Source organism: Ochotona curzoniae, unplaced genomic scaffold (assembly GCF_017591425.1).
Source record: "Ochotona curzoniae isolate NIBS_2020 unplaced genomic scaffold, NIBS_Ocur_1.0 contig_78, whole genome shotgun sequence".
NCBI lineage: Eukaryota > Metazoa > Chordata > Mammalia > Lagomorpha > Ochotonidae > Ochotona > Ochotona curzoniae.
The window spans coordinates 5,951,028-5,976,854 of NW_024466559.1; the positions used below are offsets into that span (position 1 = coordinate 5,951,028).

General features: G+C 46.5%; 1 protein-coding gene across 1 annotated transcript in view; it reads right to left on the reverse strand.

The window, feature by feature from the left end:
- Positions 1-16,548: 16,548 nt before the first annotated feature.
- Positions 16,549-25,827, reverse strand: part of PRTFDC1 (phosphoribosyl transferase domain containing 1) — a 59,745-nt gene continuing 50,466 nt past the window's right edge. The window contains exons 5-9 of the mRNA XM_040992539.1: positions 23,637-23,654; positions 21,696-21,778; positions 20,447-20,493; positions 17,722-17,798; positions 16,549-16,596 (exon numbers count right to left, since the gene is read on the reverse strand). Of these exons, the coding sequence (XP_040848473.1) occupies positions 16,549-16,596; positions 17,722-17,798; positions 20,447-20,493; positions 21,696-21,778; positions 23,637-23,654 (273 nt within the window). The remainder of the gene's footprint in view (positions 16,597-17,721; positions 17,799-20,446; positions 20,494-21,695; positions 21,779-23,636; positions 23,655-25,827) is intronic.

The window sequence follows — 25,827 nt, forward strand, 5'->3', positions numbered from 1 at the left end:
TCCAAGCATTTTTTTAAAGACACATCCTATCTAATACAGTGTTGGTGGTTGACATCACTGTATAAGTATAGAGAGATCTTTCCTGTTTTTCTACAAGGTCCGTATCTAGGATATTAAAGAGTCATAGTGGGACTGGCACCATGGCATAATAGGATAAACCTCCATCTGCAGTGCCAATATCCCATATGGGTGTTCATTCATGTCCCAGCTGCTCCACTTTGCATCCAGCTCCCTGTTTATGACCTGGAAAAAAAGGCAGAGGATGGCCCAAGCCTTTGAACCCATGTATCCAACATGGGGGACATAGAGGGGGGCCCTGGTTCCTGGATTTGGCAGTTCTGGTCATTGCGGCCATGTCAAGGTTGAACCAGCAGGTAGAAGATCTCTCTCTTTCTCACTGTCTTTTTTCTCTCTGTAATCCCTCCATTCAATTAAAAAGATATTTCTTTTTAAAAAAGTGCCAAGTAGATGTGTATTACAAAGGGTTAATGTCTGAGCAGAAGCCACAGTCCTCAGCCTGCCTTGCCTGCTCTGCTTCCCGCCACCTGCTTCCCTAGTCTTCCCCTTTCCATCTACAAATCAGTCTTCTCTCCCATTGGATGAGAAGGAATCGTTCGATAGGCGCAAGTGCAAGTTGGAGTTCATGGCAACCGTGAGTAACTGACAGAGAAACGCCATGGAATTTTCCTTTGAAAAGGTCAAGTCCGGGGACTGGTATTGTGGTAAAGTGGGTTAAGCTGCTACTTGTTCTGTGTCCCAGATGTGAACACCAGCTTGTATCCCAGCTGCTCTGCTTCTAATCCAGCATCCTGTGAGCACTGCTGGGAAGGCCATGGCTGATGCTCTGTGTGCTTGAATCCTGCCTGCCATGGAGGTGCTCTGGGTGGAGTTCCTGCTTCCTGGCCTTGGTTTTGGCCTGACCCCAGCCAGAGTCATTGCAGCCATTTGGGGTGTGAATAGATAGGTAGAAAATCTCCGTCTTGGCTTTGATTTTCAAATAAATAAGTAAATCTTTAGAAAAAAATTCTAAAAAAAAAATAATTCCTATATTAAAACATGGAAATTTCCCAAATCAAGTGTTCAAAGAATATATTATTTAATATCTCAGGCATTTTAAGATAACAGTTTTCCATTGCTTCTCACCAAAATGAGAATTTTCACAGTAAAAATAGCGATTCGGGGGAGTAGGGAGTTGTATTTGGTTCTCAGTTAGCAATGCTGATTAGCATACCCGTTCCCATTGCGGAGTTTCTGAGTTTGAATCTCAGCTTAGCCACCACAGGAGGCAGGAGGTGATGGTTCAAGTGATTGAGTCACTGCCCACCATTTGAGACACCTGGGTTGTATTTCTGGCTCCCAGCTTTGACCATAGCCCGGCCTAGGCCATTGTAGGTACTGGCAGTGGGGCAGTCCATGGGAAATATCTCTCTCTCTGATTTTCAAATACATGTGTGTGTATTTAAAAAAAAAAATAAGTAGAATAAATGTTGAGAATGAAATATATCTGAAAAAATAGTAATTTGTTTACACTGTATCATTTGTTTACAATGTATCACGCAAGGTTTACCACCTGAACCATTTTTAAGTGTCCAAGCAGCTCCGCATTGGGGGTGCTCATGCTGGATGGCAACCTTCTAGAACTTTTCATGTTACAACATGGAAGCTGTGCATTCATGGAACATTAGATTCCCATGTACACTACCTCCAGCCCTTGGCAGCTTCCACCCTATCCTGTGTTCCCATGAGCCTCCCAGAGAAGAAAGAGTATATTTAAGTTCTGGGAAACAGTGAAGAAGAGGGAGGGAGACCCTGGTGACCTTTGAAAATCACCAACATTGCAAGCTATGTCAAGACCCCAAAGAATTTTGCTGCAAGCACCTCCATGGCAATAGACTAGTTTTTCTTTGAAATAAATTGTTTTGAACCAAATTTTTCCCCCTTGGGCTTGCTGACGGAATTGAGTCTTTAATGAAATCTTATGGAACAAAGATGGAAAGAGGATGTAAGAATATTACATTTACCCAAGCCCTCCAAATCACCAAATATTCGGTGAGTCATCCCTTTAGTAACAAGTTAGAACTGTTCTGCTCACATGTGACTGTAAAGTGACTTTGTGCAACCCATCACTTGGGATTAGCATGAATTGGTTAATAAATGGGGGGGGGGTCATTCTATGTTGGATGTCAATCCCCTTTTTCTTTTTTACTAAGAACTTTAAAAATTCTTGGAGAGGCAGATTTTAATTTTATTTATTATTTTTATTTTGATAGTCTTTACATAGTTGATTAGAGCACAAATGGTCAAGAGTTACAGGAAAGTGGGCAAGACCATTGTTTCTACATTTTTGTGTGTGTGTATCTGGGGAAAGGGGAGAGATAAATGGAGAAGCACCACCCAACCTCCCACCCCATCCCAGGGTCCCTGACGTGGGGCATGTTCCAAGGACACTGCTCAAGTAGTTTTGATAGTTCAACAGTTCCGAATTGCTGCCATTCTTGCTATTCCAAGCACGATGAAATCTCTTCACAATCCACTGGATAATATAGTCCACCTTAGAGCCTCTGTTTGCCCAGATTTTCATTGCCAACACATGGCTGGGGTAGATGATTGGTTTGTTCTGTCCTTCATCTTCTGTTGTACCAGGTGTCCTCTGCAGATTCCAATGGACTGCCGCATCCTCCATGTGCACCTGGATATGCTGTCCACTGTGCCGCCTAAGCCACTGAGAAGGCCCAGCTCTGACACATGCACTCCATGGTCAGATCATGGAACCCATAATTCTCTTCATGATTGAGGTTCTGAGAGCAGCAGTTCAGTTGGAGGGATCCCTAAAGAAACTTCATCTGAGGTGATCCCAGACCTGATTCTTGTGTGCGAAAGCCAATATAGGGTCCGGTACAGGCCATCGTCCCAATCAGCTAATGCATATGCTAGTTGTTGGAATTGCTGGGTCAGTTCTGTTTCCAGCCCTGTTTTCCACATGAACCAATGGGTGTTGCAGTCAAGCCTGATTCTGCCCTCCTCACACTCAGTCCTCACACAAACCAGTGGGAGCTGCAGCCTAGTCAGGGTGACTCCCAATAATCCCTACCAGGCCTGCCCCCACCCTGGATCTCGTGCTTGCCAGTATGTACAGCAGATTTGTCCAGTCTGTCCCACATCCCATTCAGCTCTTACACATGTCAATGGGCATTGAGGCTTAGTTGAACCCAATCAATCCCTCTATCCAGCCCACACACATACTGGTGGGTGCCGTTCTGTCTAGCTATCCCTGCCCCAGTCCTGGTTTTCATGTTTTCCAGTGTGAGTGGTAACCCAGGAGGGAAGCACCCACTATTTCCCTCCTGAGCCACTCCCAATTCCGGATCATGCGCCTTCCAGGTGGTTCTGAGGTTTAACTTGACAGAATTAGCCCCTAGTGCCAGCCTCCGCCAGCTGATGCTGTGCAAAGCTCAACCAACCCTCACCTGATCTGATTTAGTCTTGCACCAGTAGGATCAGTCAGCCTAGCCTGGCTTTCCCCTGATCTAGCTCACATGAGGCCCACAGGTGTTGTAGCCCTGCCTGGTATGGTCTGCCCCCATCCCAACTCACGGTCTCCATGGGAGTGGCTGTCCAGCAAGGGAGCCCTCCACATTGCCCTGATGGGTACCTTTTCCTGGTCTTGTCTAGACTGCTCCCTATCATGGTTCTTGTGCTCACCTACAGGGACTGTGTCCTGACAGAGGAATTGCCCAGGCTTCTCCATCAGAACTTCTCCCAGTGCTAGATCTTGTGCATATTGGTGGGTTCATGGGCCAGCCCTGCTTAGCCCTCCTCCTGTCCTGGCAGTAGCAGTGGCCTTTCCTGACTGGCCTTCAACCCATTCTGATTCTTACTGTTGGATGTTACAACCCAGCCAAGGCTCATTCATACCCAGACACAGCTCACACATAGCTCAGTAGGGGCAGAGACCTAACCTAGTTTGTCATACATATGCCCTGGTTCTCACGAGCACCAGTTTGTGCTGGAGTCTAGCCTAGCTCAGTGCTCTCAGCCCAGGTTCACACTTGTGCCAAGGGATACTGCAGCCATATCCAGACCAGAATGCAGTCCCCACTACAGCCCCCGCACTCACCAATGGGAACCCCAACCCAGCCAGGGTGTCCTTTTAGCTCCCCAACCAGGCCTGTTCCCAGCCATAGATCGCGCACATGCCAGTGATGGCTCTGACCCAACTTGGCACAGCCTCTCGCCTGTCTTGGCCTTTGGAGAGGCAGATTTTTAGAGAGAAGGAACGACAGAGAAAGATCTTCCATCCACTTGTTCACTCCCCCTAATGACCTCAATGGCCAGAGCTAAGCCAATCTGAAGCCAGGAGTTTCTTCTAGGTCTCCCATGTGGGTGGAAAGATCGAAGCACTTGGGGCATTTTTCACTGCTTTCTCAGCATGTTTGCAGGGAGCCGATTGCAAGTGAAGCAGCTGGGACAAAAACTAGAGCCCATATGGGTTATTGGTATTTGTAGGTCGAGGATTAGCCAGTTGAGCCATCAGGCTGGTCCCAACAATCTTTTTTTTCTAAATTTTATTTTGGTGGTTTGGAGTGTTCGAGATAAGGTCATGATTCGTCCAGTTTCATTGTAGTGTATTTTAAAATTCCTGGGTGATGCTTTTTTTTTTCCCCCTCAACAAAGTAGAAATGTGACACTTGGAGAATAATGTTCATGATGATTCTGTTGTGCCCCAGGAAATGACAGTAAAAACTATGAGAGACTAAGTGCAGGTGATTTCTTTTATACTCCACACCCATTGCCCTACTCCCGCTTCAAAGGATAATAAAACAGTACAGCAGGAAAATAAAAATCCAAAAAGATGTTTCAAATGCTTTTTAAAAACATTTATTTTACTTATTTGCAAAGCAGAAAAGAGTGTTGCAATCACTAGAGCTTTGCCAGGTCAACACCAGAGGACCCAGGGGACCCAGGGGACCCAGGGACCTGGGCCATCTTCTGCTGCTTTCCCAGGCACATGAGCACTGGTCAGATCAGAGTGCAGCAGCTGGGACTCCAACCAGTACTCTGTTTTGGGATGACAGCATCACAGGCAGTGGCTTAACCCACTGCATCACAATATCAGTCCTTCAAATTCATGTAACAGTGTGAATATAATGACTGCAGGATTGTGAGACAGAAAGGATGTGAAAAACAGATGGGTAGGAAAAAACAAACAGGAGCTCGTGTGATAGTTCAACAGGCTAATCCTCTACCTGCAGCTGCTGGCATTCCACATAGGTACTAGTTGGTACCCCAATTGCTCCACTTCCCACCCAGATCTGAGTATAGTCTGGGAAAGCAGAGAGGATAGCCCAGGTTCTCAGGCTCCTGGCTTCAGATCAGATCAGCTCTGTCTGCTGCAGCCATTTTGGTAGTGAGCCAGCAGATGAAAGATATTTCTCTGTAAATCTCCCTTTCTAATAATGAATAAATGTTTAAAAAAAAAGATAGCAAACTTGCAGATAGTTTGCAAAATTAAAAAAAATAATAAAATTCCCATCTTAGAGATTGAAAGGACTTCACAGCATAAAATTCCTACAGAAAAAATCTGCATGGTAAAAGTAGAAGGTAGGTATTTGGTTTCTGCTGATTCATTCACAATCATTTCTAATTTATCTTAAAGAACCTTAAAAACATTTATTCATTTACTTGAAAGAGTTTGAGAGAAAGGAAAGAAAGAGATCTGGTATCTACTGGCTCACATGCCAAACGGCTGCAACAAGGACTGGGTCAAACTGGAGCTGGGATGCTGGAAATCCATCAGGGTACCCTGACTACAGGGGCCCAAATATTTAAGCCATCTTCTGCTGCCTTCCCAGGCACATTAGTGTGGAGTTAAATGGGAAATAGAGCAGCTGGGGCTTGAACCAGCGTCCATATAAGATGCTGATGTCCCAGATGGTGGCTTAACTTGCTGCGCCATCATGCAAGTGTCTAATGTTCTTCATTTCAAAACATAGAACCAATTAAATGTAGGACTCAGTGCTAACCAAGGTTTCTGGTGCCATTTTAGACCGATGACTCAGGAAAAGATGGAGGCCTGCCAACTGCAGCAACTGCAGTGGCTTGTTGTCCAGAAAAATCCCTGCTTGCCAAACGTTCCTTCTTACATAAGCCACCAGATGTTGCTCAGTGGAAGTCAGAGAGCTGCTAGCTATGTGTGAGTCACTGGGTGAAACCACAGTTGAGCCTAGCGGAGCAACTCTTGTAATTAAACTCTGTTTGTGGTCTTTGTAATAAAACATGTTCTAAAGGGAGAAAATCGGAGATCCTGCACCAAGCAGGATGTAAGGCTTTAAAATGCTATGTAAGCCATAGACGTGATACTGAAAAGCAGCGCTAACTGGGGCAGGTATTTGCCTCAGGAGTTCAGACACTGCTTGAGGTACCAATGTTCCACAATGTGCTGTCAGGGTGAGTCCTGGCTTGGCTTCCAATGCAGCTTCCTCTTCATGGGCCTCCTCAGTTCAAGTCCTGAATCCCTGCCATCCACGGGACCCAGGGTGAGGCGTGGCTGCTGACTTTAGCCCAGTGCAGCCCTGGCTGCTGCAGGCATTTGGGAAGCGAACCAATGGCTGGAAGATCTCTGTCCATCCTGTCTTTTTTTTTTTTTTTCTTCTGTTTTTCTGCTTCTCAAATTATCTTTTTTAAGAAATAGATGATATTTAGGTAAACAATGTTGCATGCATTGTACATTTAAAAATAGATGATATTTAGGTGAACAATGCTTACATGCATTGTTTGTGATATTTAAAAACTACTTTAGAGTCAATAAATTAAAATGTCTTGGAAGACTCAGCTTCTGATCACCTAAGAATAACTTTATCAAGTGTCTGTGGGCACAGGGCAGATCATCAGCTTGTACTTCTTTAAATGTTCGTTTACATTTATTTGAAAGGCAGGCAGAAAGATAGATCTTGCATCTGCTGGTTCATTGTCCACAACAGCTAGGGCTGGGTCAGGCCAAAGCCAAGAAACCAAACCTCCATCTAAGCAACAGTTCATTCCATACAATAGAACATGGACTTCGATGGGCTGAATGGCAGAGGTGGGTTTTATAGACAAAAGATGCTGAAGACAGTGAAGAGAAGAATAAAATGCAAAGTGCTCTTTTCAAAGTGACTTTCTTGTATGGCAGGGACAAGGGGACAATAGAAAAACCACTAATTAGGGTGACATAACAGGCTTGTCCTCCATCTTTAGTGTCAACATCCCATATGGGCACTGGTTCCAGTCCCAGTTTCGCTACTTCCAATCCAGCTCCTTTGCTAATGACCTGGGAGAGCAGTGGCTGTTAGCCCAAGGCCTTCAGCCCTTGCATTCACACAGTAGACCTGAAAAAAAGCCCATCTCCCTACTTTGAACTGCCTCAGTCCTTGTCACTGTAGTGGCTTGGAGAGTGAACCAGTCGGTGGTAGATTTCACTGCCTATGTCTCTACTCTTTCTCTCTGTAACTCTTTCAAATAAAAAAAAAAAATCTTAAAAAAAAAAACCCCAATAAAACAAGTAGAACAAAACCACTGATTGATTAGCATCTAATTACTTTTTTTTTTTAAAAAAATAAGAATTAAAGAAGAAAGGACTTTATTTCACTATTGGAACTATTCAGGAAATTTGATTCTTCTCTCCCTACTGCACTTTCTCAGAAAGTCAGATGACCTAGATCTGGTTGAATTGCATGGAACTTTAAAATAAATGACTAGGCCCAGCATGGTGGCCTAGTGGCTGAATCCTTAAACTGTGTCAGGATCCCATGTGCACACTGGTTTGTGTCCTGGCTGCTCCATTTTCCATCCAGCTGCCTGCTTGTGGCCTGGGAAGGCAGTGGAGGATTGTCCAGGACTCTGAGACTCTGTTTTGCTGTGGGGGACCTGGAGGAGACTCCTGGCTCCTGGCTTCAGATAGGTTTGGTTCTAGCCGTTGTGGCCATTTGGGGAGTAAACCAGTGGATGGAATAACTTTCTGTCTCCTTTTTTTCTTTAAAACTGCCTTTCCAATAAAAAATAAAATAAAATAAGTGGCTCCATTTTAGGTTTTTATTCCTCCTGCTATAGGTGTTTACTTCAAAGCAACAGTCTCCTATAATTTCCATATAACACCTTTCTCTCTTCCTCTTTTTCTTATCAATGTTTCCATATTTCATCAAATTTTATTAATTTCTGCAATCAGCTTTTGTAGTCAGTTTTTAAATTTTTGTAGATCATTGATCATCTTGCTGATATTTCTTCTTTACATAGTTTATAATTAATTTGCTTTTTATGTTTCTCTTGCAGTGAAAGCTGAAGCTATGGATTGTAAGCCTTTCTTCGTAACACAGGTGTATAATGCTATGAATTCCCCCAAGTATTGTATTACCTGCACCCCACAAATTCTGATATGTTCTATTTTCACTTAATTCAAAATACTTCATTTCCTTTTTTTAAAAATCTCTTATTTGATTGAGTATATTTAGAACTCTGTTCTTTGGTTTCTAAATATTTTGCGAGTTTCTAGTTACATTTTTTCTCCTTTATCGATTTCCAATTTATGCCCTTGTGATCAGAAAACATATTTTACGGAAATTCAATCCTCTGAAAATGTTGAGGCTTGCTTTCTGTTGTGAAACATGGGGTCTCCTGGAAATGTTGGGAAGGTTCCCACATGGCCGGAAAAGATGGTGTGTTCTGTGAGGGTTGGGTAGTGCATGCTGTGAATATCAATCAGCTCGTATCTCTCCATAGAGGGATTCAAGTCTACCATACATCTGACTTCAGCTCTGCTTGTCCTATCCATTGTTAAGAGGGATGTTGAGATCAGGAACAATGACTGGATTTCCCCTGGCAGTTCTGTCTTTGATGAAGGTATTTTAAAGTTATAATATAACTTGCATCAGCATTTGTTATGTCCTCTGGGTTAATGGACTATTTATCATCTTAATATGCCTTTAAAAAGATCTCTGGTCTTTGCTTGATATCTACATTGATATTAATATCACCCAGCCTTCTTTTGCTGAATAACTGTGTGGTGTATCTTTTTTCTAACTCCTAACCTTTAACCCATATGAGTCACTGAAGTTTTTTCTGATAAACTATATGGCTGGACCTTGGATTTGTATCTAATCTGGTAGTCTATGCCTTTAATATTATTATTAATATTACATTTGGATAGTCTCTCTGTGTTTTTTTTTTTTTTAAGATTGATTTAAGAATGTGAAAGGCAGAGTTTCAGAGAGATAGGGAGAGACAGATTTTCCATTTGCTGGTCCACTCTCCAAATGACCACAACAGTTGGGACCAGCCCATGCCAAAACCAGGAGCCTGGATATCCATGTAGGTCTCCCATGAAGGTGGCAGGGATCCAAGCACTTGGGCCATCATTCACTGCCTCCCAGGTGCATTAGCAGGGAGCTGGGTTGGGAGTGGTGGGCACATAGGATGCCAGTGTTACAGGTGGTGGCTGAAACAACCATGCCACAGTGCTGCCCCCTGCATTCACTTGAAAGGCTGAGAAAGGATGAAAGTGAATGAGAGAGGAAGTGAGAGATCAATCTCCCATCCTTTGGTTCACTATCTTCTTTCCTCCAGGTGTCTGCTGGGACCACCACCCCACCTTATTTAATTCTTCCTGCATTTCTTCCAGCCAGCTTTATATCCAGACTTATTTCAAAATACCAGCTTCCAAATTTTTCAGTGCAGTTAGCCTCATTTGGAATGATTTAGGATACTGGGTGGAATAATAATCCCTGAGCCACCTGCCAGGAGCTTTTAGGTCTCCCACATGGGTACAGGGTCCCAAGGCATTGGACCACCCTCCATTGCTTTTCCGGGCTACAAGCATAGAGCTGAAGGGAAGTGGAACAGCTGGGATGCAAACTGGCACCCAAATGGGATCCCAGCATATGCAAAGTGAGAACTTTAGCCACTAGGCTACAGCACTGGGCCTCCTACTTAATGGCTCTGTTCATGTTCTGGGTCCATCTCTACTGATTGATGTAGCTGCTATTTATGCATTGTAGATTTTCTGCTTCATTTAGTGCCTTTTAAAAAGGAGTAATTTTCTTAGCTGAGACCATTAGAATTCATGTTCCTTTGTGTATCATGACTGGAGAGAGACAGGAGCTTCTTCTGGGTCCCCCACGTAGGTGCAGGGTCCCAAAGAATTGAGCCATCCTCTACTGCTTTCCCTGGCCATAAATAGGGAGCTGGACAGGAAGTGAAGCAGCCAGGATATGAACTTGCACTCATATGGGATGCCAGCACCACAGGTGGAATATTAGCATTCTGTACCACTCTACTGCTCCCTAGTAACTTTTTTGGGGGGAAGATTTTGTTTCTTTTTATTGGAAAGTCAGATTTATAGAGAGAAAGAGCCAGAGACAGAGCTCCCAGCTCGTGGTGTACCAGCTCATGTTGCTGGTTCACTCCCTGAACACCTGCCAGTCCCTGGGAGCTGGAAACTCCCTTTGGGTTTCTCATATGCATGGCAGGGACCCAAGTACTTGTACCCAAGTACTTATGTGTGTAACCCCACACACACACCTGAGGCCTTCCCAGGAAGTACTGAGGCAGGCAGCTGGAGCTTAGAGTCCAACCTAGGCTCTCAGCTGTGCGATGTGGACTTCCGAAGCAGCACCTGAAACAACGGGCCAAACGCCCACTCCCAATGTCCTCCTTTTATCCTTTTCTCCTATCACAGTATTTGCTAGTTTAGAGCTCTGGTGTCTGTAGGGCTACTTGTCTTACTTCAGGCTTGGCCCAAGCCAAAGGTAATCTTGAGTTGGTTTAAGCCACTAATTCTGGAGGCCATGGAGTCACCACTGCCTTCCTCCCTTGACCTGACTGATGGCTGCAGCAAGGAGTCCACTTGACCTCTGTCACCCACAGATTAGTCCATCTCAGCAGTCCCATCATATTCCCAGCCATGATCTTTCCAAATAATGCCTTGGTAATTTTCCTTGATCATTTTCAGGATTTTGACTAAATATAGGTTGGATCTTCTGCATCTTACACATTTGTGTATTACAGGTGGTGTCCTATTTTTCCATACCTGAATCTCTTTTATGTTGTATTCTGGGTAATTCAGATTTTTTTGTTCAATTCTTCTACTCTGTTATTTGCCCTGTCTACAAGCCTAAGTGAATGCTGCTAGCTGGACTGGGTTTTGAGAGAGACAAAGAAAGAGTGAGGGAGAGAGATCGATTTATTGGTTCACTTCTGAAATGTCTGGCACTGCGTCAGGCCCAATGTGAGAGCTGGGAACTGCATGCAATATCCCACATGCGGCAGAGACTCAACTTCTTCACCGCTGCTGCCTCCCAGCTGTGTTAGCTGCACACCAGCAGGAAGCTGAAGCCCGGAGCTGCACACTGAGCCAGGCACTTGAACATAGGTTATGGATGCTGATCTGCGATCCCAACTAGCAGGCCAAACACCTGCCCCATGGTCCATCACTAATGACAGGTGTATCTTTCTCTCCCATAGAACCCGCTCTTCCTCCCATTCTTGTATCTCACGAGACAAGAACAATGAAGTCTCGGGTCTGGGTTCAACACTGGATGACCAATACTGGGTGCAAGGCAACAAGCAAATCATTCATGATAAGATTAGAGAGAGAGAGAACTTTGAACTAATCCGCTTATCTAGGAGGACACAATAAACAGTATGTTCAGGCAAAAGGAGATGGCTCCATTTCTTGGACCCCAGCATCTAGCAGCACATTGCACACGGTAACTGACCACCACACAAGGTTGGCAAGCTATTGAATTCATTTGCTTAAATTTATCTGAAAGGAGGACAGAGGTCTTGTATTTACTGGGTTAGTCCTCCATACCCACAACAGCCTAGATTGCGCAAGGCAGAGCCCGAATCCTGGGACTCCACTGAGTTTTGCACATGGGCATCAGGGGCCCACGTACCCCAGATCCTTCACTGTTGTCTCCCAGGGTTCAAAAGCTGTACTGGGGCATGGGAATGTACTGGGCCCCCAAATACACATCCTCAGCCTATTTCTGTACAGTAGATACTTTTAAAAAAAATTTTTATTTGAAAGGCAGAGTTGTAGAAAGAGATGGAGAATCTTCCATTTGCTGGCTCATTTCCCAAATGGCTGCAATAGCCATGGCAGGGCCAGGTCAAAGCCAGGAGCTTCATCTGGGTCTTGCACATGGATGCAAGGGCCCAGTTTGGGCCATCCTCTGTTGCTTTCCCAGGCATATCAGCAGGGAGCTGGGTTAGAAGTGAAGTATCTGGGACGTGAACTGATGCCCCATAAGCTGGGACATAAGCTGGTACTGCAGGTGGCAGCTTAACCTACCCCATGGTGATGGTGCCACTAGCTGCATTTTAGAGCCGGCCTATCCACTGACCTCAACTGTCATCTCGAGAGCTAAAGACCCTTCACACTCGCCAAATGAACCAAACTCCCTAGTTAGCCATCAGCCAGCTGGCCGTCCGGAGTGTGGTTCAGGCCTGTGGCTTCCTAGAACAAACTGCTTCCATTACAACAGGGAGGAAATGGCTCTGTGATTACAGAGCTCTGTAAGCGGGATGGGCTAGTTTATCTTCATTATTGGGAAAATCCAAGTTGACCCCACAGGAAGCTCGACTAAGGCTGTTTTCCATCTTAGAGACGTAGCAACACACGTGAGAGCCAAGGATACTATAAAATAGGCTGCCATCTAATGACGGGGCACCAATGGGACTCATGGTTCAATGCATGCTGTGTTCTAGCCCACAGAAGAGAAGGCTAGTATGTAATGAGGGTTCTAATTTGCCTGGAAAATCCCCAGATAGTGCCAATTACATAGATAATGTCTAAATCCAAATTTCCCAATGAAATACACACCTCCATGAACCTATGCTCCTCTCCTCCTCTGGATCATGTATAGAACACTAATCGAACAGAGGACTCAGTGTTAATTAGGTAATGGGCTTTTGTACTTTTGGTTTAGGGTGAATGAACTCAGTGGTATTAAACACACTAGAGTTTTACATGAGAAGAGGATGTGTCCCAAGATGACTGTCAGTCACCTGATAGGAAAGGACTTCAGTCATGATTCCGTCCCTAGGATACTTGGTCTTTTCCAGTATTTATTACAGAAGACCTCAAGGGCCTGGCACGATGGCGCAAGTAGTTAAGGTCCTCGCCTTGCACGTCCGGGATCCCATATGGGCGCCGGTTCTAATCCCGGCAGCCCTGCTTCCCATCCAGCTCCCTGCCTGTGGTCCTGGGAAAGCAGTCGAGGACGACCCAAAGCTTTGGGACCCTGCACCCGTGTGGGAGACCCGGAAGAGGCTCCTGGCTTCGGATCGGCATAGCATTGGCCGTTGCGCTCACTTGGGGAGTGAATCATCGGATGGAAGATCTTCCTCTCTGTCTCTCCTCCTCTCTGTATATTCGCCTTTCCAATAAAAAAAAAAATAAAAAAATAAATCTTTACAAAAAAGTAAGACCTCAAAATGGTGCTGATGTAAGGTGGCATGTGGTACAGCTGTTAAACAGCTGCTTGGGACACCTGCGCTCCATCCTGGGGCTTTGGGTCCTGGCTCTGCTTCTGATCCAGCTGCCTGCTAACATACTTCTGGACACAGCAGGAGATGACTCAAATACTCAGACCTCTGTCACCCACATAGGGAACTGGGATGGAATTCTTGACTCCTGGCTTCAGCCTGGCTTTGGTGGAAATTTAGAGTGAACCAGTGGATGGAAGATCACTGGCTCTCCCTGCTTCCCTTTCTTTGAAATACATAAAAATCAATTAAAAACCTTAAAAGGCCGATTTATAGAAAGAAAGGTCTTCCATTTGCTGGTTTACTACCCAAGTGGCTGGAGCTGAGCCTATCCAAAGCTAGGAGCCAGGAGCTTCTTCTGGGTCTCCTAGACAGGTGCAAGGTCCCAGCCTCTGCTGCTTTCCCAGGTCCTACACGAGGAGCTGGACTAGAAGTAGAACAGCTGGAACGTGAAGCTGTGTCCACAAGCCGGTGATCCAAGTGAGTCTTAGCCTACCACGCCAGGGTACCAGTTCCTAAAATTCAATACTTTTTAAGGAAACAGCTAATATTGTATGCTTTATGGATAAAATTTCAAATTTCAAATCAAACACACGCTGCATTTTTTTCCCTAAGTGTTCTGATATAAATGTGGCATAGTGGGAAATTACGCTTATAGCAGGAATTTTGATATTTCAAGAAATCAGCCAGTTACACAGAATTACAAACCCGTCACTTGGATACCAGTTCTTTCATGAAACAAAGCTGGAAGGGATTGTCTTGGCTGATTTTGCCCTTGGGATATCTGGGTGTGGTTTATTTTTCCACTGTGAGTGGAATAAAGACAGGCAAGAAATATCTTCTTTTACAACAAGAAATTCCTGTATCTTACCAACAAGCCTAAGGAGGACAGGGGAAAAAAAAGCTGCAAACCAGTCCTATTTGCTTATATTGGTCACACATTGGACTTGATCCATGTTAACAAAATGAAGGCTGCAAGAGAAGTGTGGAATAGTAGCATACTGAAGCCACTGGCTCACATGTAGCTTTTTTTTTTTTTTTTTTTTTTTAAGGAGACAGAGGAAGATCTTCTGTCTTTTGATTCACTCCCCAAGAGGCCGCAACAGCCAGAGTTGTGCTGAACTAGAGCCAGAGCCTGGAGCCTCTTCTGGGTCTTCCACATGCATGGGGGGGGGGGTGAGGGGGGGTTTCCAAGCCTTTGGGCCATCCTCAACTGCTTTCCCAGGCCACAAGCAGGGAGCTGGATGGGAAGTGGGGCTGCTGGGATGAGAACCGGCACCCATATGGAATCTCCCAGCTGGCGCATGCAAGGTGAGGAGTTTAGCCACTAGGCTACCGCACCAGACCCACATATATTAATGGTTGAAAGTATATAAAAAATAGGGAGGGGGGCTGAAGGAAAACAGCAAGCAGGTATGAAAGATGACAAGCTTTCTTAGTCTTTCTTGGTTTGAAGGAAGCTAGAACTTAACAGCAATTGCCCACAGAGGGTTCCAAGACAGAGGCTCCTTAATTACCGATGCAGCATTTGCTTCTTGTAGGAAATGTAGAAGAAAAAAAACAAATCCAGCTGCACTGGCACTCACATTTATTTTCTGTTCAAACCCCCACTCACTAGCAAAATAACTTGTTCAGCAGTAAAAACGGAGAGGATGCTATTTCAGGAGGGAGAAAACAACTTGAAGTGTGCTTGTTCCCTTGGGTACTTTGGACCATGAGGTCAGTGTGACAAGAGGACTTCACCAAATACCCCAGCACGCAGCACCCACATTCGAGTTCAGGCCAAGCCCTCATGCCACCTTGTTCTCCGATGTCTTAGCAAGTGGGAGAATGTAGACTTGGCAATAACATGAGCCTGCCATTTGCTTGTACCGCACGTAAACAAAAAGGATGCAGCTCACCCATGAAGGCCTGGCTGCCGCCATTGTGTCTGCCCTCCTTAACATGCAGTATATGAAGCACCGTGGAGCCCGCCCACGCGTCCACGATGGGCTGTCATCACCTGTGTCCATTGCCAGGATGGACACAGAGCTCAGCTTCCAGCGTCATGAGGACGAGATGCATCACAGCCTGTGCTAACCCACAGCTTTGTCAGAGCCGGTCTGACTGTCTGAAGCATTTGAGGGTGCACACACGCGCACACACACACACACACACACACACACACACACACACACACACACACACACGGGCAGGCAGTTGTTTTTCTCTTCCCTTCCAATGTGCAGGATCTAACGAGCCGGGCCCAGAGCTCACGTTATGAAAGTCTGCAGCAGCTTCTTGATATTGCAAAATATCACCAAAATAAAGCCTATTTAAAAAAAAAAAAACTGAAAAATATCTGAGGAGTGATGTGTGTGGGGGTGTTCCTGGGAGAAGGCAATGAGGGCAAATGATTGGGTCAAAACAGAAGACATAAGCAGCTCCAGAGCGGGAAGTCTGGACGGACAAGCTGGCATGCTGATGGCATGTCATGCTTTCTTTTACCCCAGTACAGCTGGTACTGGTTCTACTGGACTCTTCCCCAAGAAACCCTCTCAGGGAAACGCGTTTTCTTTCCTGCCCTGCTGAGCGACATGACTGGAGAAGACGGGGTCTATATGGGCATGATGGTCAGTGCAAAGACTCAGTTATCCAGGGATTCGACGTGATGTCGGCTACTGCTTTATCATGTTTTTTTTTTTAACAAGATTTATTTATTTATTACAAAGTCAGATATATAGAGAGGAGGAGAGATAGAGAGGAAGATCTTTCGTCCGAAGATTCACTCCCCAAGTGAGCACAACGGCCGATGCTATGCCGATCCGGAGCCAGGAACTTCCTCCAGGTCTCCCACAGGGGTGCAGGGTCTCAAGGCTTTAGGCCGTCCTCAACTGCTTTCCCAGGCCACATGCAAGGAGCTGGATGGGAAGTGGAGCTGCCAAGACTAGAACCAGCGCCCGTATGGGATCCCGGCGCGTTCGAGGTGAGAACTTTAGCTGCTAGGCCACGCCGCCTACTACTGCGGGCCCTGGCCTGGCTATTGCTTTAGACCCGATATTTTTCTTTCCCATGTTCGCTGATCACGCAAATGTGCTGGAATGATAAAGGGTTTAAATGCATCAGAATCTGGGGTGCAGGAAGTGGCGTGCCATAACAAGAGAATGCCACCGTAAAGTGGCTATTGTTCATTTAAACCTGTATATGTGTGTATCTGTGTGTCAGCTCCAAAGAGAACGCTCAGATGCAAAAAAATTCCTTGTGGTTTTTCAGTTCAGGGCCCTCGTGAGAATCTGACTCCACAGGTACTCCAAAGCTGCAAATGTGAGGAGCTGCAGGTGCGGCTGTCTCCAAGTGGTAAGATGACCACCAGCTTGGGTACAAGGGCAGAAAACAGAGACTCACACAACATGCACTCCTACTTGGTCCCTTTTTGGGCAGCATGCCTAGTGTTAGCAGGAATTGGGTTGAAAAAGCAAAGAAATGTAGTCAAGTCATTTAAGTAACAACAATGGAGTTACTGGTAGGATCCTAGGGTCACTCACAGAACCCAAGGCTGGAATGAGCAATGACATAGGGGATGGCCAGAGCAAAGCCAGCTGGGGCACCTGCAGCCTGACGTGCTGAGAATGCTCTATGGACATGATGGGGGCTTAAGCACAAAGTCCCTTGGCCTCTGCTGACTTTTGGCATACAGTTCCCATTGCTAGGAGAGGGACAATGATGAGCCTACTGTGCCTGAGATGCCAATCTCATTCAGCAATGGCTAATGTCACTTTGTGAGCCCATGTCTTGGGAATGGAGACCATTTCCCCATAATGGGGGTGGATGGGAGGGAACAACTGGGAGGCACCTGTCATTGGAACCTACTAGGTTTCAAGCATGGACATGAAATAGTTTCTGGAACATTGGCTTCTATTATAAACTTGTGGGCATGCTCAGTGATGATGGAGAAAAAAAAAGTCCATGTGGAATTAGTTCCATTTCTATGGTCCAAAACAAGTGATGATCATCATCTCCTTCTGCCATTCTCATGCCTGCCTGGCAGGGGAGCAGTGGGAAGTCCTTGGGATTAGATGGATGCAAAGTGTCCAGCCTACACTAGTACAGGAGACCCCCAATCAGCAGCAGCCATCATGACTACTACTTTCAATGACTTGCTCAACTGATGTTATCATGAAACTCTTCATGAAGAGGTGGGGAGCTGCATGCAAGACTTACATTCAGATCTCGGAAATACTCATTGTAATCTAAGGCGTATCCGACGACAAATAAGTTGGGAATCTCGAAGCCAGCATCTTAGCAGAGAGAGGGGGAGGAGGAAGAACAAAAAAAAGAAACAAAACTTTAGAGCACATGGATGTGGAATCTTACCACACCCTGTCCTTGGTATTCACGCTGTGAGGACTTTTCACTGAGGCAGAAGGCAGAACCCGCAAGAGACCCGCACCGAAATGACTCCTTGGAGGAGACACAGCTAACCCCCAGACACACTCGTCTGCTGCACCAAGACTGAGCTGGCATGCAGAGCTGAGAAAACACTCAGCGGGCCCATGGACGATGGTAAGAGGGACATACGAGTCAGTCTTGCTACCCAGGGAATGACGTCACACCAAAGGCAACAGAAAAACACTACAGGCCAGTTCAGCCGGAAGGCACCCCAGTCCTGCAGCCTGTAAACAGTGGTGCACCTGTGTCCTTGGCTGGTTCAAGGGCACCGTGAAGTGAAACCATGAGATCAACATCAAAGGAAATGGAATTGTCCATTTTGAAAAATGCTCGGGATTATTTAGTGGTTGGTCTTCTGAGACCACAGTGCAGAGGATGTGAATAAAGGTTTCCTTGAGCAGAATGAGAGGAAATGGATCTAGATTCCATGCAAGGTTAAGAAAAAGGAGAATGTACTGAAAGGAAGAGTAATTTATTGGAGAGAATCCTTAAGGAATAGATTACGATTCTCACTTTCAAAAAGAGGCTTTAAAAAGATTTGTTTTACTTATTTTAAAGACAGCATTGTAGAGAGTCAGAGATAGAATCTTCTATCTGCTGGTTCATTTCCCAAATGGCTGCAATCGCTAGAGCTGACCCAGGCTGAAGCAAGAAGCCTATAACTCCATCTGTGTCTTCCTCATGGGTGGCAGCGGCCCAAGCATTTGGTCATCATCCACTGAATTTGCCAGGCACATCAGCAGGTGTGGAAGCAGATGGGAGGAGGTAGGACTCAGACTGGTGCTGATATGGGGTGCCAGTGCCTTACGTGGTAGCTTAATTCCTTGCACCACAAGGCTGACCCCCACACAGATTTTAAAGTAGCTAAAGGATGGGTAAATCGCAGGGTATATACAACAACAACAACCTTGGAAAGAGTAATACAGTGTCTACAACAGGCGTGCATAGCAATTCACACTGGGTAAATGCCAGCCCAAAGCCAGCTTAGCAGGTCAAACTCTGGGATGCTGTGGAACATGAGAAGGCCTGTGATACAGAATGACCCCTCACTAGCTAGCAGACGTGCAGATCTCCAAAGCCTGTGTTTGCAGTGGTGGCAAGAGAGCAATGACATGAACCAGACTGTCCAGGCTCAATGCTGATAATGAGCTTAGCAAGTTGGCTGGTTTCCTATTTCTCATCTGGAAGATGGGTTTAACAGAGTGCAGCTGTGAGGATGACAGGAGCCTACCTCCACACAGCCCTCAGCAGAGTGTCTTAGCCACTATGATTTCCTTCATGTTGCTGCAAGCAATGTCAGAAATCTGTCATCAGAGCTGGCATTGTGGTATGCTGAGTCAAGCTGCTGCAAGCAATGCTTCCCATATGGGCACTGGTTTGAGTCCCAGCTGCTCCACTTCGGATCCAGCTAATAGGACTGGAAAACCAATGGAAGATGGCTTGAGTACTTGGGCCCCTGCCACCCAAGTGGGATACCTGGATGGAGTTCCGGGTTCAAGACTTGGGCCTGGCCTATCCTCAGTCCTTCAGCAAGTGGAAGATCTTTCCTTCTCTCTGTCTCTCTCTTTCCCTCTCTCCATAAATCTTAAAAAAAGAAACCAGTAATGAATCAGGCAGATTTGAATCAAATGCTTTCTTATTTATATGCCTCTTACTTGATACTATTTCCTTATAACAGTTCTGTTTCATAATCTCAAGCAGCCTTCATTAGACCCAGGTTGTATTCCCCAAATGTGGTAGAGCCTGCCAGTACAGTCAGCACAGGACTGAACTCCACTTACAGAATTTGGAGGCACTGGCTCGGGACCCACCCCCTACCCTGCTCCTCTGATTTCATTGTTTGTGCAGCTGGCTGATGGGAGCTGCCGCCAAATCATGCTAGGGACTCCAGAGTCAATGTGAGTGAATCATGGTCAACTCAAGTGCGGTCTGTGCCTGCAAACCACAACTCACTTCTAGTGTTAGGGCAGTAACTGAGCAGGCTGCCTGTGGATGCCCTGCGGGTTGTCCCTGCCAGAGGTAGTAGGCAGGACTCCTTGTGCACACACATCACCTCTACAGCCCCCGCAACACACACACACACACGCACACACCACACACACACCACACACACACAGGCTTTCCCCTTCTAGGGACTGTCTGACAACAGATCCTGCAGGTGGATGGCCCAAGGGGTCCCTTCGACCTCCTGCAGTACCTCTGGGAGTCTGGTGGGTGGGACCAGCAGCCATGCAGGGGTGCAGGGCCTTCTCAGTCAGTCCTTTAGGGGTCAACCCTTCTGCCACCCCTGTCATGGAGCAGCTAAGTGCTCTGAAACAAGGCGCTACATAAAATCCTAGAGGAAAAACCCATCCAGTGCACGCACAGCACAGAGTTCCCGAGAAAGGCCAGCAAAGGAGAATTTTGAAGCTTCTGGCTTCTGGGGAGAGACACACAGAGAAAAGCAGCAATTCTTAAGTAGGAAACACAGCACCAGTGCCAAGCCAGGCACACTCACAGTGGGGCCGGAAGCCGTCGCTCCTGGGCGTTCTCTTCACCAACAAGCTGCCGACAAAACAAAGCACAAGCACACTTTGGAGGATGTCAACATGAGCTCTGGGATCTGCAGGGAGAACTGCACAGCATACAGGTGTGTCTCCCCACTCCCACCTTGGAGTCTGGCAGCAGCACCCTCAGCCTCTGCCTTTGTTACCAGCAGGGGGATGGCCTTGAAGGCTCTGGGTAAGAAGATGGGGCTGAACTGGTGTGGTGCTGCAACAGGCTAAGCCACTGCCTGCCTGCGGTGTTGATGCTCCATGTGGGGGCTACTTTATGTCCTGGCTGTTTCACTTCTAATCTACTTCTCTCTGAGATGCCTGGGAAAGAAGTGGAAGACGGCCCAAGTATTTGGGCCCCTGCACAAATATGGGAGACCTGGATGGAATTCCAGACTTCTGGCATCAGGAGTGAACCAGTGCATGTTTCTCTCAAACACACATGCACTCTCCTCTTTGCCTTTCAAAGATACCTGTCTACATATATGTGTGTGTGTGTGTGTGTATACACACATATACATATGTATATGTAAACATACATGTGTCTATAGATACATAGAGGAGGAGAGACAGACAGCTCTTGCATCTATTGGTTCACTTCCCAAATGGTCACAACTTTGGGTCTGAAGCCAGAAGTTTCTCCCATGTGGGTACAGGATCCCAAGGACTTGGACCATCTTCCGCTGCTTTCCCAGATGCATAAACAGGGAGCTAGATTGGAATTAGAGCAGCTGGGACTCAAAAAAGCACCCATAGGGGATGCCCATGCTGCACATAGAGATTTAGCATGTTATGGCATGGCTCTGGCACATTAGAATATATATATATTCTAATATATATATATGTATATATATGTACATATATGAGTATACACATACACATATATGTATATATGTACATATATATGTATATATATGTATATGTATATATATGTACATATATATGTATATATATATATACACCTATGTATATGTGTATATTTAAACAAGGAGGGAAAGAGCAGTTGCACTGGGTTGGTCAGACTGTTCCTGGGGGTAGTTCCTGGAGAGTCAGAGGCAGGGACTCTGAAACCCAGCTCCTCTCTTGCCCTTCCTTTCTCAGACTGTGATTAAACCCTCCTGCCATCGGAGGAGATTCCATCTTCCGGAAGAGCACCACAATGCCAGCACCCCTGCTGAGATCCCCACACTGGGGCTGGGAGGCGTGACTCACCTGGCTACCTTGATCATGGTGGGCTGGTACTTCTGGATGCTGCTGAGCAGGGCCCGCATGGTCCTCCCCGTCCCTACGACGTCCTTTGCAAAGAGAACAGACATGAGATACATTCAACTGAGCTAGGTGGAACAAAGTGGCCTCACACATGAAGGGTGCACCCTGGGGGGAGCGGTGGAGGTGGGGGAAAGGAGAAGCTCTCCCTTATTCAGAATGCGTGCTGATTTGAAATGCTTTCAGTGTGACTCTCAGGCAGCCAGCAGGGCGGCCTGATCATATTATTTTTTCAACCAGTGCTTTCTTCTGGAAGGTGAATTTGGGGTGGGGGAGTAATTTTCTCCCTGGATCCCTCAGCTGTGTTCCAGGGCTGCCACCGGGCATCGTTCGAGTGGAGTGTATTTGCAGCCTTGCACGTGTGCTCACACAGACATACACATAGAGAGGCTTGATGTGGCCCTGGGGTTACGCCACACAATACAAGGCGCATGAATTTTCATGGCCGTGGGACACTCTTGTGAATACATCGAAAGGATAAGCGCCTCCCCCTTCTCCCTTGGCGGGCCCCTCTCAATAGGGGACTCTCTCTGTGTCTGGGCCGCAGCTGGCGCTGGTCCCGTGAATTTGAAGGGGGTGGTGGCTGCAGGGGACAACTCCCATCCCCCCCCCCATCTCCACCAAGGACTAAAGGGCGTCAGCTGCCAGGAGCTGATTAGGCAAGGTCTGAATGGAGCCAGGGCTGGGCTGTGCCTGTGGCCTGAGGGCCTACTAGATGGGATCTATTAAGCCCGAGCAATTCCAGATACACAAGGTGCACATGGACAGCACAGGACAAAGGGGCCAACAGCTCGCTGACTCAGCGCCAGCTGAGCGGGCGGCCATGTCACTGACCATCACTGTGCCTGGTACAGGGTTCCTGCTTCCTCCCTCCCTCCTTTCTTCTTATCTTTCCCTCTCTTCTTCCTCTCTCTCTCCTTCCCTTTCCCTTTTTCTCCTCCCCTCCTTCCTCTCTATTTTTTGTTAAACATAAAAATTAAAACTACATTTCCTCTCTAAGTTCCCTAGGTTTCCACTTTCTTAAGGTATCTGAGGACAGCCTGTGTTCATTGGGAGGATATCAGTAAGATCATGGAATTAGGGCTGGCATTGTGGCATGTGGCATGCCACCTGCAGCACCAGCATCCCATGAAATCACTGACTCAAGTCCTGACTCCTCCACTTCCAATCCAGCTCCCTGTCAGTGGCCTCAGAAAGCAACAGAGGATGGTTCAAGTCCTTGGGCCCCTGCACCCATGTGGGAGACGCAGAACAAACTCCTGGCTTCTAGCTTCAGACTGGCCAGCTGTGGCCATTGTAGTCATTTGGGGAATGAACTGGTAGGTGGAAGATCTCTCTCTGTAACTCTTTCAAATAAAGAAATCTTTAAAAAAAATTTTTTTTAAAGTAGTGATTCTGATTGGTTCCTGTTCAATACGCCTGGGCAACCACATACACAGTGGGAACTCTATTCAATATGGGTGAGGGATGGTGCTGTGCAGCAATGGGTTAAGCTACCACCTGTAATGCCAGCATCCCACATTGGTACTGGCTCAAGAATTGGTTATTTCACTTCTGATCCAACCTCCTGCTAATGTGCCTGGGAAAGTAGTGGAAGATGGCTTACTCACTTGGGTCCTGCACTCACTTGGGAGACCTGGATGAAGCTTCTGGAATCTGGCTTCCACCTTACCTAGACCTAGCCATTTTAGCTACTTGGAGAGCATCTTGCTTGGTCTCTGTCTCTCATCCTCTCTGCAGCTCTGTCTTCTAAATAAATAAATCTGGAGCCATGTACAGAGTGGGAACTTGGAAGTCCTGGGCTAGCATGCTGATAAGTCTTATGTTTCCAAACTCACCGCGAGACTCTCTCAACTCCCAAGGGTAGACAGGAAAAAGCCAGCTTACCTCAACAATGAGGACATTCTGAAAGAAAGAAAATGCAAGTTTCAGGGTATCTCATGTGCCTGGGTCACAAGACGAGCACACCCTTTGTGTGCAGCTTCAGGATGCCCCTCACCAGTCCTCCCCAGGGGGTCTCATCCACATGTTCACAGGTCACCCAGGCACTCCAGATTCAAGTCCTGGTTCCTTTGGAACCACTTACTGCTGCATTCCCAGGCTCCATCTTAACCATGCTACCCAACCCAAGCTCAGTGGTCCCACCCAGTGCTCCCTTGAGAGACAAAGCAAGTCATTCAAAGGCCACTCCCGGAGGCAAGGCTGTGTGGCTGGATCATATGCTGAGCTGTGGCAGCCTCCTGTGTCCCCAGGAAGGCTTTCCTAAGCTGAGGAAACAGAGAGCAAGAACTGTGGTGGTTGTGGGCGGGTGCAGTGCAGTGACTCAATAGGCTAATCCTCCACTTGTAAATGCTAGCATCCCATATGGATGCTAGTTCATATCCTAGCTGCTCTACTTCCCATCCAGCTGCCTTCTTGTGACTTGGGAAAGCAGTGGAAGGTGGCCCAAGTCCCTGGACCCCAGTACCCACAAGACAGACTCAGAAGAAGAAGCTCCTGGTTCCTGGCTTCAGATTGGCTTAGCTCTAGCTGTTGTGGCCATTTGGGGAGTGAATCAGTAGATGGAAGATGTTGGCTGTCTTTCCCCTCTGAAAATCTGCTTTTTAAATTAAAAAAAAAAAAAAAAGCATCTTTAAAAAATACAAACATAAGGAGTTCAGCTTCTATTTTCCCCTGAGGTGGGCGGGCCCTTTGTTCCATGGACCTCTGTTTTTCCCCGGGGACTCCAATCAAGCTGCACTTGGATCTCTTGTTGGCTTTCTCCACCTCCACTGCAGCCCCAAACTTGACGCAATAAGGGGGTTAATGGAGGTCCCGGGTGCCCAGCTCCCAGCTACACTCCAGCACAGTGCCTATATACAGGTGCTTAAGAATGGCTTGTTGAATGAGGGAATGGCAATAACCAACGCAGGTTAGGGATGAGGTTAGGGATGAGCTAAAATTAGCCAATTAAGTGGACCAGCAGGAACATGTCAGTGCTGTCCCACTAAATGAACACACGCCCTTCCTGTTAGACACATGCTGAAATTCCACCTTTGTGGAAAGGAAGTTTTTCTTTCTTTAGGAGACTTTTCATTTCTCCCTAGGATTTACATCACTTTGACAAATACTATCGAATCTTACACATTAGCTATCTGACACACAAGAGACTTGATGAATGAAAATAACTACCTACCCAAGAATCCCATATCCCTGAAATTTGCACCATTTATCAAATTCTCTTTAAGGAGATGTTTTTATTTCAGGTAGGGTCCTTTTAGTCACTAAATCCATTTATAAATTTATCATTCCATCATTAAAATATAAAATTACCCTGTGCTTTCTAACATCATTTTCATTTTAAAAATAATTTTTAGGAAAGATTTACTTAAAAGGTAGAGTGACAGAGATCTTTGATTGGCTGGTTCACTCCCCACAAGCCCCACCCCACCCCCAAAATGACAGCAAAGTTTGGACCAGGCAAAAGCCAGGACCAGGGCCAGCAGCTTCTTCTGGGTCTCCCAGATGGAGTCAGGAGCCCAAGCACTGGGGCCATCCTCTGTTGCTTTCCCAGGAGCATTGGCAGGGAGCTAGATCAGAAGTGGAACAGCCGGGACTTGAAACTGATGTGCATATAGGAGCAGGAATTGTAGGTGGAAGTTAAGCCACTGTACTACAATACTTGCTCTTCTTTTCATCTTATTTGAAAGATAGAAACACAAAGACTGTTCAGTGCCTGCAATCACTAGGGCTCAAGTCAGGAGCCTGGGACTTCAGCAGAGTGACCCATGTAAAGGGCAGGGACTCAAGTACTGCAGCCATTCCCTGCTGCCTCTCGAGGTGAACTGGCTGGCAGTCAGAAGACATGGAATCAGGCACTGTGATGTGGGATGCTGGCCCTTTGGTGCCCATTTGTGAAGCAGGTTGAGGCATGGCATGCTAGTCCTGCTGGCAGAGTCCGTTTGCCATACTGAACACAGTTCCCTAGATCCTAACACTGAATTGACACATGTCAGCTGAGCTGTGTGATTGCCGTCTGAGGATCAGCAACTAGAACATTCAGAGCACGTGGTGGGTAATTGAATCTCCTGATTCTTCA